The 15,308-nt window shown below is 43.7% G+C and overlaps 1 protein-coding gene across 2 annotated transcripts in view; it reads right to left on the reverse strand.

Moving 5' to 3' along the window:
• Positions 1-15,308, reverse strand: part of LOC137432434 (uncharacterized) — a 53,882-nt gene that overhangs the window by 26,843 nt on the left and 11,731 nt on the right. For both annotated transcript variants that reach the window (XM_068124371.2, XM_068124370.2), the window contains exons 8-10: positions 12,244-12,356; positions 10,818-10,913; positions 3,811-3,904 (exon numbers count right to left, since the gene is read on the reverse strand). In XM_068124371.2, coding sequence (XP_067980472.2) covers positions 3,811-3,904; positions 10,818-10,913; positions 12,244-12,356 — 303 coding nt within the window. The remainder of the gene's footprint in view (positions 1-3,810; positions 3,905-10,817; positions 10,914-12,243; positions 12,357-15,308) is intronic.

Below are 15,308 nucleotides of genomic sequence, written 5' to 3' on the forward strand. Positions count from 1 at the left end.
TGTCCATCCACATACCTCACCAACGGCTCCCAAAAGACTATCTTTCATTGACATCCAACCACTTTCAAGCTCAACCACATCATCCTCCACCATACTCAGCCTCTCTTTTAATGCCTCCCTTACTGTCACCTCTTTCAACCTCCACACCTTCATTCTCGGTTGGTACTTCATCCGCCGAGCTCTCCTCGCACTTTTCACCCTTATGTCGCAGACAACCAAGTGGTGCTGTGAAACAGCCTCCTCCCCCGGGATCACCTTTGTGTCCCGGAGGTGCCCCCTATCTCGCCTACGTAGTCATCGGTTGTCGTCGACCCACCTGACGTGTATGTAACAAGCTTATTATCCTCTTTCTGGAACTGAGTATTACAAATCAACAAATCAGCTCCATCAGCAAACTCCAAAATCGTTTCACCTTCTCCATTTCTCACACCATATCCGTAACCCCCATGAACTCCCTCAAAACCGTCCATACCCCTTCCCACATGTCCATTTAGGTCTCCTCCTACCACAACAACTTCCTCATCTTTCACGTTTTCCATCAGCTTCTCTATAGCACACCAGAACTTGTCCTTCTCTTCATCGCTCCGACCAACCTGCGGAGCATATCCCGAGATGATGTTCACCAAGAGCTTTCCAATCATCATTTTCACCATCATCAACCTTTCACTCACTCTAGTCACACTCACCACACTGTCTACAAACTCCTCAGAAAACAGGACACCAACACCATTCACGCCCTCCGGGCACCCTTGCCACACAAACTTGTATTTCTGTCCCTGCCTGCACTTCACCATTCTCACACCACTCCCCTTCCATCTCGTCTCCTGCACACAACATATGTCCACTCTTCTTCTGACCAATACTTCCACCACTTCTCCTGATCTCCCTGTCATTGTCCCTACATTCCATGTCCCAAATCTCAGAAGCCGATCTCCACGTCGGGCATCAGACGTTTCGTCGTCATAAATGGAATGATTTCCACCCTTGCTTCGATCGGGTTCCCCACCTTGAGTTTTGACGAGAGGGAGTGGGGTCCCCCACGGGGTACTTCGGGCTGTACCCTGCCCATATGTAGTCGTAATTGTCATGGTTCTCTTTTTGAGGCAATGTTTTTATGGCCGGATGCCCTTCCTGACGCCAACCCTTTTAATCGCCTCTTACGACACGCAGGGATACGGTGTACCTATTCTAAACCGGGGTACACACCGGGTCATGCTAAATAAAACACCGCCCCCATGCCAAATAATTAAATATCCTACAGCGCGGCATTGCCGGGGCGCCTCTGGCGCCCGGCAATACCGCAGTGCAGCTCATTGAGGCTGCATTGGGAGGGAGAGGTGTACGCTAATTGATTGATTAATTGTATAATTAAATCAATAAAAGATTATCACAAAATATTTTCTTAATCAATTGGCTAATAGCATAAGAAAACCACTAGTGCTTCATCCGAAGATGTATCTTTTAGAAATGTAATTAAATATGTCATTAATAAAAAATTAAATAATTAATTGATTAATCAATAAATAATTAATCGATTAATCAATAAATAATTAATCGATTAAATGATTAATCAATAAATCAAAAATATCCTTGATAGCCACATCACTTGGTCACTGTCATGTCCAAATATTAGCTTCCCAGCTCAAAAGGTGCCTGAGATATTGGCCAAATGAGAAAGAAAATAAATAAATGATTAATAATGAAAATAAATAAATAATAATCATTAAAAAATTAAATTATTAATCAATTCGGTCATAGAACACATAAACCACCACAATTTCATCAGAATCTGTAACTTAAAAAAAAAAAAAATTTTTTTGTCATTAATCGAATAATTAAGTAAATAATAAAATTAAATAGCCTTTGCAGCCAAATCACCTGGTCATTGGCATGTCCAAATATCAGCTTCCTAACTCAAAAGGTGCCTGAGTTAATGGTCAGAAGAGAAAGGAAATTTGATTAATTAAATAAGTACTTAATTAATCGCTAATAATTAAATAACTCCTCAATTTATTGATTAATCAAAAAACAAAAAATAGCGTTTTTGACAAAGGACTTGCTCACTATTGTGCCGAAATTTCAGCTTCCTAGCTCAAAGGATGGCTGAGATATCGTCTGGACAAACAAGAAAACAAACAAACAACCAAGAAAACAAACAAACATACAACCAGAGTGAAAACTGTGTACTCCCTTTCAGCGTGCGTCACTGCCGAGTCCCCTACGGTGCCCGGCAATGACATTTTGCAATGCCTGGAGATGGTAGAGGAAAGGTGCGGTGTACAATACTTTAATCCCAGTGTCGTGAATTGAAGGTTTATGGATTGAAGCGGTGTATGGTTCATGACCAGTGATGAGCGTTGTTCGCCATTAATGTTAATAACCGAGGAAGTAAGGAATTCGCCTCGGATCTTTGATAGTAATATCATGTTCGAAATAATGATAACGTAACGTTAATATTATAGTAAATCTAATCATAACACGAATACCTTCGTAGTGACTGCAAACTTACTGAAAGTTAAAATATATCGGTTTTGTGTCCGTTATGTCATTAAGTCCATGATGTCATTACGACGACTGACTGCACCGACCGACATTTGAATTTACAAGTATACCCGCTTACTACGGGAGTGGCAGGAAGGACCATTCATCTTTGGGATATATAGATTACAGTCGATCTATGGTCAGGTTTCAAGAACTTTGGGTGTGTGTTCATTTTCCAAGGTTCTTGTGGAGAGATCGCCAAGTGGTTTAAGCATTCGAGCAAGAACTCCATTCAAAACCGTTAAGGAACGGCTGGCTTGGCAAGCGCTAGCTAGCTGCTTGGTAATGAGCACACCTCCAACCCCTGTGGGGTGTAATCTAGATTACAGTAGATCTTCGCTCAGTTCTGTAAGTAAAACTTACCTCATGGATGTCGAGATTCCACCAAATTTCTTTGTTTAATGTTATAAACAGCATTAGTGACGGTTTGAAAAGCTAATAATATGTGTTTGTGATTTATAATGTTTTACAAGTCCGGCTACGCCACTGTTGAACTTTTGGTCTTGTTTTCCTTTGATCAAACATGGCTTCCAGACCATATGACCTATTATTTATTCGTGAACACCATGGTATCCCCAAGGCTTGGGGAACATATGTGTGAAGGTTCCTCTCAATCTGTCAAGCCATTCTGGGGGGGATTTTATAAATGTTTTCGGTTCAATCCAATATGGCTGTCAGACCATGTGACGTGTGATTTATTCATGGACACTCTATATTCCCCAAGGCTAGTAGATCATGTGCATGAAGTTTCGCATCAATGCAGTCAGCCGTTCTGGAGAGGATTTTTAAAGTTTTTTTTTAAATGTTAAATCCAAGTGGCTACCACGTGACCTATGATGTCATCAATTTAATTCTGTCTACCAAATTATCCATGTAGTTGACCCTCAAAAATTTTCATAGTTTCCTTCTTTATCCATGTTGTCCACTCCATGCATCCTTTCCTGCCCTCCATTCTTCCACACACCCATTGTTTGTCCAAGACTGCCTCTATCTTGTCCTTCAACTCTGCTGTTGGTGCCCCCCCTCCCCCTAATTTTTAAAAGCCTTGACTCTGTATACAACAACAACAAACAATTTTTTTTTTATATTAACTTGCCTCAAGCAAATGCAAAGCGAGTATAAGGTATGCACGAGCGATCACTCACCATTAATGACGAGCTCTGCAGCTAGTGTGATTCCATGGATAATCAGTTAAACTTTCTCTAGCGATAAACGTCATGCTATTTATATATGCTCGTGTAATAGCTGGTGGCAAGTACGGAGGTGTACCTTGCTGGTCTCACTGCTGCAGCGAAAATGCTCCTCTTTGAGCCTCTTCAGCTCATCAGACAATTCATGGCAGCGAGATTCTGTGGCCTCGAGACTATGCAAAACAGAATGAAAAGTGATTAAAAAGGGACAAAATAATAACAGCTCTTATGTGATTGAATACCAGCTCAGTTCTCTATATCATTAAAACGCTTATTTCTGAAGTTTGTAATCGGAACTTCTCTCCAGCTATTGCTCCTGTCGCCCTAAGATATGTGTGATACTATGTAGTTATGACTAACCCTTCCATATAAGCATACCTATGTCTCCAAATGTCTATAAGTGTGGAATAACAGCTGTAAATCAGTGAAAAGTTTTGAATAACCCACGCCATTTTGTTTTACGCACAGTGAGATGCTGCACTTGATACTGTTACTGGGTCCTCTGCAATCTCCTGGTCTCGGTAACCTCCGAACCCCGAGAGGAACCCCGGCAGAAAGATATATATGTTAGTCCGTGTTGCAATCAATCACCAATGAAACCATCCAGGAAACCACCAAAGGAAACAATCCAAATCAATAAGGAAACCACACCCTTGGTTGTCAATGAACAAATATTATATTAAAAGCACACAAAAAGAACCATACAACAATGGGGGCAATCAACCCTACAATCAAATCTTAAGATGGTAACCTAGCTCAAACTCACGGCACCCCCAGGGACTGAAACAGAGCCCTTCTCAATGTCTCTAGAACACAATGGTGCTCCCGGCGAAGAGGCGATGGCGATGAGGCAGGGAAGGAGATGTAGGTAAGGCGGGGACCGTCACGTGGTCCCAGCCAACCCCAATTGGCGGTGGAAAGAGGATTCCCAAAGACGCTATCCAAACGTGCACATACACCGTGCAGTCGCGAACCGCACCGTATTCTTCAAAGGCCGCTGTCGCGCACACACATCCTCGGCAAACCACCGGAGGGCGGAACCAGCGGACACGGCTAACCAAGGGTCCGCGAACGACGCGCGAGGTCCCCGAAATGGCGGTCGGTTCTTCCTCGGGCCGCAGCCTCTAGGCGAAGATTCTCCGGAATCTCACACCTGTACCTGGCTTCGCAGGCTTTTTCCACGACACCAGCGATAACAACGATCGCACGAGACTCCTTTCCAGGACTCAAAGTTCACTCTCCATGGACGCTCGACCACGCTGGGTCCGGAGCTTTTACAAAACGCCTCGTTTCACCTCTGCCTCACGCACTCTTCTTCCTTGCTCCCTTTGTCTTCCGGGTCACGATCCGATTTCCGGCCACATTTTACCAGGAGCGCTTTTAAACCTTTTAATCACAATAACCCTTTCCCTTAAGCCACAATAAGCATAATATCTAGAACCAACAATGATAACAATAACAACCATAATTAGGGCCGAATCCGTAACAATACCGAGGAGAAGAAGAAGACGTCTCAATGTGTGCCGGACGCGCAGCGACTCGAGAGGCATGCTACGCTTTTTAATACAAATATAAATGCGATCAGAAATGTAAAGGGGATACTTACCAGTAACCACACTATGAGACAATACTGCAGTTGAATACAAAGCGATATTCAGGAGATCTGCCAGAATGAATGTTGGTGCCAACTGACACAATTATTTTGAAAGGAAGCGGGAAGGCGGCAGGCAATGCGCACGCATGGCCGCCAATGTGACATCAGTCTGGATATTTATCAATACCGCAAGGTGGAAGCACGCCTAGCCAGCGAGCTGCGGCTTTTGTCCAGCCAGTTATCACCGATTATGTTATCAGTACCGCAAGTGGATATGCAGTCTATACAACTATACAACTCCAAATGTCTATAAGTGTGGAATAATCACGTCTCAACAAGTTAGCTTGTATGAACATAAACACTATTTATGCCCGTGATTTTCACGGGTTTACCACTAGTTGGTATTATTTTATATGATCTGTGTGATGCATCAGAGCCATGACTGACTAAATGCTCTATATCTGTGTTTGGGATACCTTGAGGGTCCAGAGAAACATTATTTACCCATAAATGATTTTCTTTTACATTTACAGTGTTTCTCTTTTCATTGCAAGTCAAACAGGAAAGACTGCGCTCGATTCAAAAGTCCTTCGATTACTCATCTGTTTCCATATTCTTTGCCATACATGTGAAGCACGTCCAAGATTGTAGAATCGTATTTTCAGAGGAGGGGGTGGGGGTGAGAAAGCAACTAAGATTTAAAAGTACTAAAATGGTGGTCCTTATCAATACATAGGTAATTTGCACTCTTGCATTGATTTACAAAGTCAAATCATGTGCAGGTATGGTAAATGTGGCATTTAGACGGAATTTATTAGTTCTTTCACAATCTCCATGTAAAATTTACCGATTTTAGAAGCAGAAATGGCATAACAGAGTGGGCTAATAAAATATTCAACACAACGGTGATGATAGCAGCCATTCGAAGAGTTATCCGCTCAGTGCCAGCTTGGCAAATAATGGGATTCCACGGTAGGAATAAAACAAAAGCCATGAGAGATGCCGTATGGCAAGTCATCTCCATTTCAAGTGTCTTGGGAAGGACACAATTACCTCCAACACGATATTAAAACTTTATTTAATTTTTAGTTTTCCTTTCATCTCGGTTTGGATCAAAGCATTTTCCCACAACACAATTATAATGAAGCTAAATATACAGTATCACAAAAGGTTGATGCAAATTTTAAACAATCCATAAGGACATCATAAAATATCATACATAATGTTGATGTTTAAAACATCACAAAAAGTGATTGGACCTAATGAGAGATGAGAGCAAGAATTAAAGGAAATTTCACGTAAGGCCCTTTAAACAGGAAAATATCATTCGGACCGGACCATCTTTCCTGTTATGTGCCTTCGCAGCACTATTGATATGAAGCACTGCTCTCTAACCTGTGCAGCACGTGTGCTTGGTAGTGGGGGTGGGGCGGAGGGTGTGGGAGGCATTGGGATGAAATAGAGAACCAAAAGGAACATTGTGGGTGGAGAGTGGGAGGTGTTTTTCAGGTTTTTCAAGGGGTTATCAGGGAGATAAATAGCTGCAGAAAGCTGGTGATGGCGGAAATAAAAGTAACTTCCACATGTTACTTACCTCTGCTTACAAGTAATACATTTCTGAAATGTCTATACTGTATTTTGCTTCCAAAAGTGGTTTAGACATGTGCTATGTGTTACGGATTCGTCACTTCCGTTGTGGTGGTTTTCATCCACTGTAAACATTTTTGATTCCATGTACTATTATTGTTTTCGAAAGGTTTAATGTTTATGAACCGTTTTCAAAAGGTGGAAAAGTTAGAGTTAAACCAGAAACTGTATCGGGAACCGGACGACGACGAAGAGGAAGAGGAAAAAAAGAAGGCGGAGCGAGTGAGTCGGGGAAGAAGCACAGTTGCTTTGCGGTCTGGAGCGAACGTTGGCGAGCAAGAGTCACGAGTGAACTTTTGGGTTTCCCGGGAAAGGGATTCCTGCGACAGAGTTATCGCTGTGACAGATCAACCTGCGTGCCAGGTTTTGCGGTCGATTCCGAAGAGAATCGTTGGACTGCCGTTACGTCTCGAGTACGGGCCGTCGGCCATTTTGACTCACGTGCTTTGCGCGTCGCACAAGGTTTCTTTGCTTCGCTTCAGCCATTTTCACCGCATTCAGACGTCTATCTGGTGTGGGTGTGTGTAACGCGGATTTTGAAGATAATTTGCGGTTCGCCGACTGTGAGCCGCGAAACGTTCATACCCGAGGGTGTGATTTCCTAGTCGCCTGGAGGGCGCCTTTGGATTTCCCAGTCGCCTTGAGGGCGCCTTTGCGCCGCTTTGGCCGCGTGACTGTAACTGCCAACCCAACGGGATTCTGGTCTCGATACGACATCGTACGGACGATCGTTGGAGCGGATCGACTTTGGCTTGAAGCCGGAATTAACTTTGGCTTGAAGCCGGGAATAGAGACATTGGGAATCTTCTTCTTTTCGCTCACTTGGAGCACAGTGAGTTATATTGTATGAACCTGATGGTACCATCATAGGAATGATATACTATTTGTTGTACAAATGATTACTATCGTTTTTGTGTTGTTATTCTTGTGTGACCTTAATACAATATTTGTTTGTTGGTAACAATTGGTGTGGTTTCACCATTGATCTTTGACACAGAATAACACATCTTTCTGCCGTGACTCCTCTCGGGGCTCGGAGGTACACCGTGACCAGGGGGTTTGGGGAGGAGCACGTAACACATGTTCTTTGGACATGAAGAAAAAAGAAGAAAGGAAAGCATGGTTGTTTACACCCAACCTAAAAATCTATTATCTTGAGTTGAGGCAGATGATATGTACAGGAAAAAAATAAGAGCGAGAGGATGGGTTAATATTATGACTTTACATTGCACGCAGCTTGTGAAGTTAGCTCTGGACATGGTTTGGAATACATCATAATGGATACGTCCCTTGGAAAGGAGCGCTTCAATTATGAACAAGGTAGAAGTCCAAGTTTGAATCTTGGGAATGTTGAACCTAACTTTAAAATTATGATACTGGTGGGATGGTTGGTACGCAATCATGTCTTGGAAGAAGCTATTTGTCATGCCTTCCATTATAAGTCGACCCAAGTACTACAGTGATGTGTCGTATAATATACGATTCCTGTCCTCTGCCTGGCAAAACATTCCAACAGTTTTGGGACATAAACACATCTCCCAGCCAATAAGGCTTTTCTTCCTTCTCCAGGTTGGTGAATTTTGGACAGCACTAACTTTTCTTCGGTAGCATTTCAGTGCCTATCCTAAATTACCAAACTCGGTGGCATTAATGGTGAGAGAGCACCTGCTCCGAGTCTGGAAGATTGGTGATTCTAACCCTGGCTGAGTCATACCAAAGACTTTTAAAATGGTATGTGCTGCTTCCATACTTTTAAAAATTTTTATGCATGGTCCAAGGCTCGTACACACACACAGACACAGACACACACAAACAACATCCCGGGTACCAGTGACGACATAACAATGGCACAGATTTTCTCACCGCACTCAGCAAGGCATTTTCTCTGGAGGAATTTCCTCCTCCCCATGGATGTCAACTGATGGGGATATTGTCTGTGCTCTATCCTTTTAAATGTTGAACGTCAAGCAAGGAAGCAGCACGTACTGTATTTAGGTTATTTCGGAGTACCTCTGCGAAATAACCTTAGAGTGCGTCCGGGTGTCTGTCAATGAACATTTGACTAAAACATCTTACAAACTACCCCATCAATATATACTAAATTTGGTACAATGCATCAGGACATCAAGGTCTCATGAAGTTGTGCTCCCCATACACGATTTGGCCACGATGACGCATGGCCACTTTGGTCTAGATCCGGGTGTTGGTTTCTGAGAGCAGATTTTTCAGTGAAATACCAATATTTGGGGCAAAACCCAAAAACCCTTTCATCCCTCCCATAAATGGGTGGATCCGAATGGGGAGCACAACCCCGTGAGACCTTTCTGTCGATGCATTTTACCAAATTTGGTCCGTATCGCTGAGGTAGTTGTACAGAAGATGTTTTAAGTGAAAATGAGGGATTTGGAGAGGGGGCCAGGGAGAGACCATGAAGGAGATATTCAGGGGAGACCTTATTATCTTATTTATCTTATTCAGATACGACCATGGGAGAATACGACCAGACCAGATAGGTCTGGTACGACCAGGTCTGGTCTGGTCTGGTCTGGTACGACCAGGTACGATAGGTCTGGTACGGTCTGGTACGACCAGATAGGTCCGATTTGGAGAATACGACCAGACCAGACCAGATACGACCAGATACCAGATACGACCAGGGGAGACGTATCTTATTCAGGGGAGATACGACCATGAAGAGCACAACTTAAGGTTAGGACATGGTCCTAATACCTCGTGGCGTGTTTGGTCTCAATCCGTCCAGCAGTTTTTCTGATGATTTTTGAATGAAATACCAATATTTTGAGCAAAACCCCCCTCCCCCCCCCCCCCCCATTTACGTCCTTTATAGGGGCACATCTGTATGGGGAGCACAACCTCATGAGACCTTGTTGTCCTGATGCATTGTACCAAATTTGGTAAATATTGATGGGGTAGTTTGTAAGAAGATGTTTTAGTCAAATGTTAATGGACAGAAAAATAAATGTATGCTGCATGTGTGAGAAGTGTTATGATTTATGGGAGTGAGACATGGGTAATGAACGTAGAGCAGCAACGAAGGTTGGAAAGGGTGGAAATGCGAATGGTTCGGTGGATGTGCGGAGTATCGTTGAGAGAGAGGAAGAGAAATGATGAATTGCGAAAGATGATGGGAATAGAGCCTGTGATTGATGCTGTGAAGAGAAACAGGTTGAGATGGTTTGGTCATGTGTTGAGGAAGGATGAAAGTGACTGGTTGAGAAGAGTGATGGAAATGAATGTAGAAGGAAGTAGAGGACGGGGAAGACTGAGAAAGACTTGGCTAAAGATGGTCGAAGAAGAAATGCGGGCAAGGGGGTTAACAAGGAGATATGCAGAAAATAGGGCAAAATGGAGAAGATTGTCATGGGGACCGCAAGGCTAACCCCCGCTCTTGCAGGGAAAATGGCCTTAAAATGCCTGTTGTGTTGTTGTTGTTAATGGACAGACACCCGGACGCACTCTAAGGTTATTTCGCAGAGGTACTCCGAAATAACCTAAAAATAGTACGTGCTGCTTCCTTGCTTGACGTACAACATTTAAAAGGATAGAGCACAGAGAATATCCCCATCGGTTGACATCCATGGGGAGGAGGAAATTCCTCCAGAGAAAATGCCTTGCTGAGTGCGGTGAGAAAATCTGTGCCATTGTTATGACGCCACTGGAACCCGGGAGGTGGCGTGTGTGTGTGTGTGTGTATGTGTGTGTGTGTGTGTGTGTGTGTGTGTGTGTGTGTGTGTGTGTGTGTGTGTGTGTGTGTAAGCTGCACTAAAACTATCGCAGTTTAAGAACAGCATACAGTAAGTAGTACAGACCAGGCCTCTCGTTACCTGGCTTGTAGCCTTACAACTTGAGCCTGTGTCTGCCTCTCAGTTGGCGAGTTCGTCTCAAGTTCTGCAAGCCCTTCTCGCCCATACTTCAGCTGCCTGCAGATAAAAGCATTCATTAGAAAGCTTATTGCATTTAACATTATGCCAGAATGGACATTATGATAAGCAACAGGAACACTATAGTACATGGTGTTGTGTCATTGTAGTGCAAAATTTGCTACACTAGTGGAACCAATGTTTTTTGGAATCCTTATACCCTAAACAAGACCTGAGTTGGTTCCATTTTTCTCAATGGCGGCTTTGGCGGCCATTTTGAAAGTCAAAATGGCCGCCATTTTTTTCAATTTTGTATGTATCTTTTCACATAAAACACTTTGATTAACCATTTTTTCTGGCATTTATGTCATTCCTTGTATAGTACTTGTACAGCTACAGTCTCGTATTCTGATACATCTGGGGGAACTTGTTGATAGACAGCAAGAGCAGTCCCATGGAATGTGTTCCGTCCATCAGCTGTGTCTACCTTGGCATCTATGTTATCAGCTGAGCATCTGATTGGCAGATTTTTCAATCGTCCTGGAGGCACGTAAACGCCATTGAATTCATTCATATTCTCTTGGACTGTGGTGGCAATCTTTGAAGTGATCTCCTTTACATGTTGATATGAAACACCAACACCACTCTGGTACAACATGTCTATGTCTCTGCGACTGCGGTGTGCATGATGGCTATGGAGTGAAAGTCCAACCCCTAATGGCGTTTCAGTTGTGAACCTGAAGGTTGAAGTTGAGGACTTTGGCTGATATTGCACCTGCCGATCAGATTTGAACTCCTGGATGATGTGCTGTCCAATAAGTGCACATGTTCCATTTATCTTTTCATTGCGTGATTGTGTTTTGGTGGTGGCTGCTCCCTGGAAACTTGAAATTGCACATTTGAAATTGGCATGAGCAACGTCAACCAAAGGTTCAGGAGTTCTCTCTTGGCAGAATACACAAAGTTCGTAACTTGTGCATTGCTTCTTCGAAGGCGGCTCTTCAAACGATGACATTATGCGGCAGTGAAGCTGAAATCCAACTTGTCTATGAATACCTGTAAGATAAAAAAGAATAAAGCAAATGTTCATATTTCTTTCATTATTGTAAGTATAGTTATTTATGTGTAATTTAAGACTGTAGAAATTAGAATACATACAAAATTGCAAAAAATGGCGGCCATTTTGAAATTCAAAATGGCCGCCGAAGACGCAATTGAAAAAAATGGAACCAACTCAGGTCTTGTTGCCAAGGGTATATAGATGCAAAAAAACATTGGTTCCACTAGTGTAGCAAATTTTGCACTTACATATAATAATTCTACATAACACCATGTACTACTGTCAACCCAGCGAGTTAACGTACTTTCATGCAGAAAGCACGGCTATCACCTGACGTCCTCATTGTCTTGCAGAGTTGCACGCAGTCGTGTCACTTCCTGGTTTAGCTCAACGTTTACAGAGTCTGCATCCTGGTGGGTTGTCATCAACAATTTCTGCAACAACTGTAATTAAGTGAACAACACAATGTGCACCGTCAAATGTTAGACAAACCCACTTGCGTTTTATGTACCTGAAACATCCACTACAAGAAGATTTGAGGAATAGTAAAATGATTCAATAAAAAAACATAATTATTGAGTGGCTTGGTGATGGAGTGGGGTAAAGCTTTGTTGTATTGCCTTCACCACTGTGCGGTGCGGTTGCTTCTCATACCTGTTCAGTGGAAATTTTTCTGTACCACATAGGAGTGGCTACCTGTCCAGGATTTATTTTAAGCAACGGCAACATTCACAAGCCCTCCTCAGACCACCATTCCATCCCCGGTTGTACAGTATAGCAACATGTGGTGAAGCTTCGCTCTCCCTTCCACACCCCCCCCCCACCCCTTCTCATCCTCCTTTCTCCCTCCAGTCTCCTCCTCTCCCTACCTCGCTCCTCCCACACCCCTCCTCTCACCACTCCCTCTCTCTCTCTCTCTCCACCACCCCTCCTCCCTCCTCTCTCTCCCTCTCTTTTCCCTCACTCCCACTCCCCTCCTTGGTCCACCCACCTCTTCCCGAGTGTACAGTTCAGCAACTTGTGGTGAGGTTTCGCTATCCCCCCAGCCCCTTCCCCTCCTCTCCCTCTTTCTCTTCATATTCCCATCACAAAGTGACTCTGTATTACCCGGCAACACCGGGTACCTTTGCTAGTAATAAACAAATGGCTCCGAAATTATTTTTTGTTGTTGAAATAAATGGGATTCGAGCAACAAGTTGTTAGTTTAACACTTTATGGCATAGCTATCAATTTATGGCCATACTAGCAGAGCTACCCGACATTGCCCGGAAAATAAATAGTCAGTCACATGTGTGGTGGGCTTTTTTTTTAGTCAGAGGAAGCCATGCCCCTAGTCTAAATCTGACGCGCCTGTGGTTTTTGTCGTGAAAAGTTACCCTCATGGACCCCATCTTCCCTCTCGAGCCACTTCCTTAGGCTGTCCATGAGGTTCAACCGAACAAACAGACGTTCACAAATAGGGTTATATAGATAAGTAGTGCAATGATGTGGCCACATAAGTAGTCTCAAATATAATTTGAGAAGTGTCCGTTTGCCTGTATGCTTCACTTATAAATGTGCTTATATTCACGTACTCCTGAACGACTGGACAGAGTGAGTTGAAAACTTGTGGTTGTGCTTGAGGGGTTTACAAGGAGATTTTAGACAATAACAAAATTAATTCATACTGAACCACCTTTGGAGGCCAGTTTTGTCTTTTTGGGGCACCGTGGTCCCCTTTTTGAAGCAATGTTTTATGGCCATATGCCTTTCCTGCCGCCAACCCTGTTAGTCGCCTCTTGCGACACACAGCGAATTACCAGTGAACTGGTACTCAATTTGCCTGAAACATCAATTTGATGAACAAACATCATCAAACACTCAATTTGAAGGATGACAGGCTGAGTCAACCCCCCTGGCGTTAATTCAGCGATCGACCAGGATTCAAACTCACGATCCTAGAGGTGGAACCCTAACTGCGAAGCCAATACCAGGCTTTCAAAATTAATTCATCCTGCCTGATGCCAAACATATTTTAATATTAACATTAGAAGAGAACCCAACAAAGCAGAGATGCTGAGCATGATGAACTGCGTGAAGATCGACTAGCCAAAAAATAAAAACAAAATCGTACTCCCGGAAGTGGTGGAATTTCAAGTCAGAATAGAATATACCATAGACATCATAAAACTGGGGGTGAGGGGATTAATACGTTCATAAGGATGGGTTCGTTGCCACAAAAAAACAAAAAACAACTAGGTGCCCTGAAGATGACAAAGGGTGTGAGTATGACGTGGGCGAAGGACGTCTATTGTAATATTTTGATCAATTATGTCAAACATCATTTTGAAGTGAGTGAAGATCGACAAAATGCAGTTTGGATTTATGCCAGGAAGAGGAACGACAGACACGCTTTTCATTGTGAGGCAGTTGCAGGAGAAGTACATGGAGAAGAGGAAGAAGTTGTTTCTTGGGTTTGTTGATCTGGAGAAAGCATTCGATAGGGTTCCACGCGAAGTATTGACATGGGCATTGAGGAAGTTAGGAGTGGAGGAATGGTTGATCAGAGTAGTGATGGCAATGTACAAAAGAGCGTGCACAGCTGTAAGGACGAAGGACGGGAACAGTGGTGAGTTTGAGGTGAAGGTGGGAGTGCATTAGGGGTCGGTACTAAGTCCACTACTATTTGTAGCTGTGATGGAGGTGCTGGCTCAGAACGTGAAGGAGGGTTTACCGTGGGAGTTGTTGTATGCAGATGATCTGGTGTTGATTGCGGAAAGTATGGATGGACTGAAGGAAAAGATGAACAAGTGGAAGGAATGTATGGAGACAAAAGGTCTGAAGGTGAATATCGGAAAGACGAAGGTGATGGCAAGTGGTAAAGCATGTGGTGAGGTGGAAAGAACTGGGAAGTGGCCATGTGCTGTGTGTAGGAAGGGTGTCGGAGTGAACTCCATTCAATGTACAATGTGCGCTGAGTGGGTTCATCAAAAATTTAGTGGTCTGAGAGGGTCATTAACTCCTCAGTCACATTTGCCCTACGGCTAGGATACGGTGGCCGTACCCCCCCCTAAATTGACAGAAACGTGCGGCGGCCGCAGAGTTTCTGAGGTGGCCTCAGGGTGGCCCTAGGGCGTATGGCTATCTTTTACAGGCCGCAGGGGTCGCTGTGGAATTATAGCGCGGAGTTATAACTTTTTTCATTTCTAGGGTGGCCGTAGCAATTCGACAAGCCGTAGCCATGACGATATGAGATATGATATACATATGAAACAGAACTGGTATATATACCCACTCGTTACCGTCCGTCTGGCCGCACGTTCGCCTTCGGGCCCCCCTGCGGTCGCCTTGCGGGCACCTTGAGGCTACCTTGCGTCTGCCTTGAAAATTCTATGGCCGCCGCAGGGACGCCCTAA

The sequence above is a fragment of the Myxine glutinosa genome, chromosome 8 (genome assembly GCF_964187855.1).
Source record: "Myxine glutinosa chromosome 8, kmMyxGlut1.1, whole genome shotgun sequence".
In the NCBI taxonomy this organism is placed as follows: Eukaryota; Metazoa; Chordata; class Myxini; order Myxiniformes; family Myxinidae; genus Myxine; species Myxine glutinosa.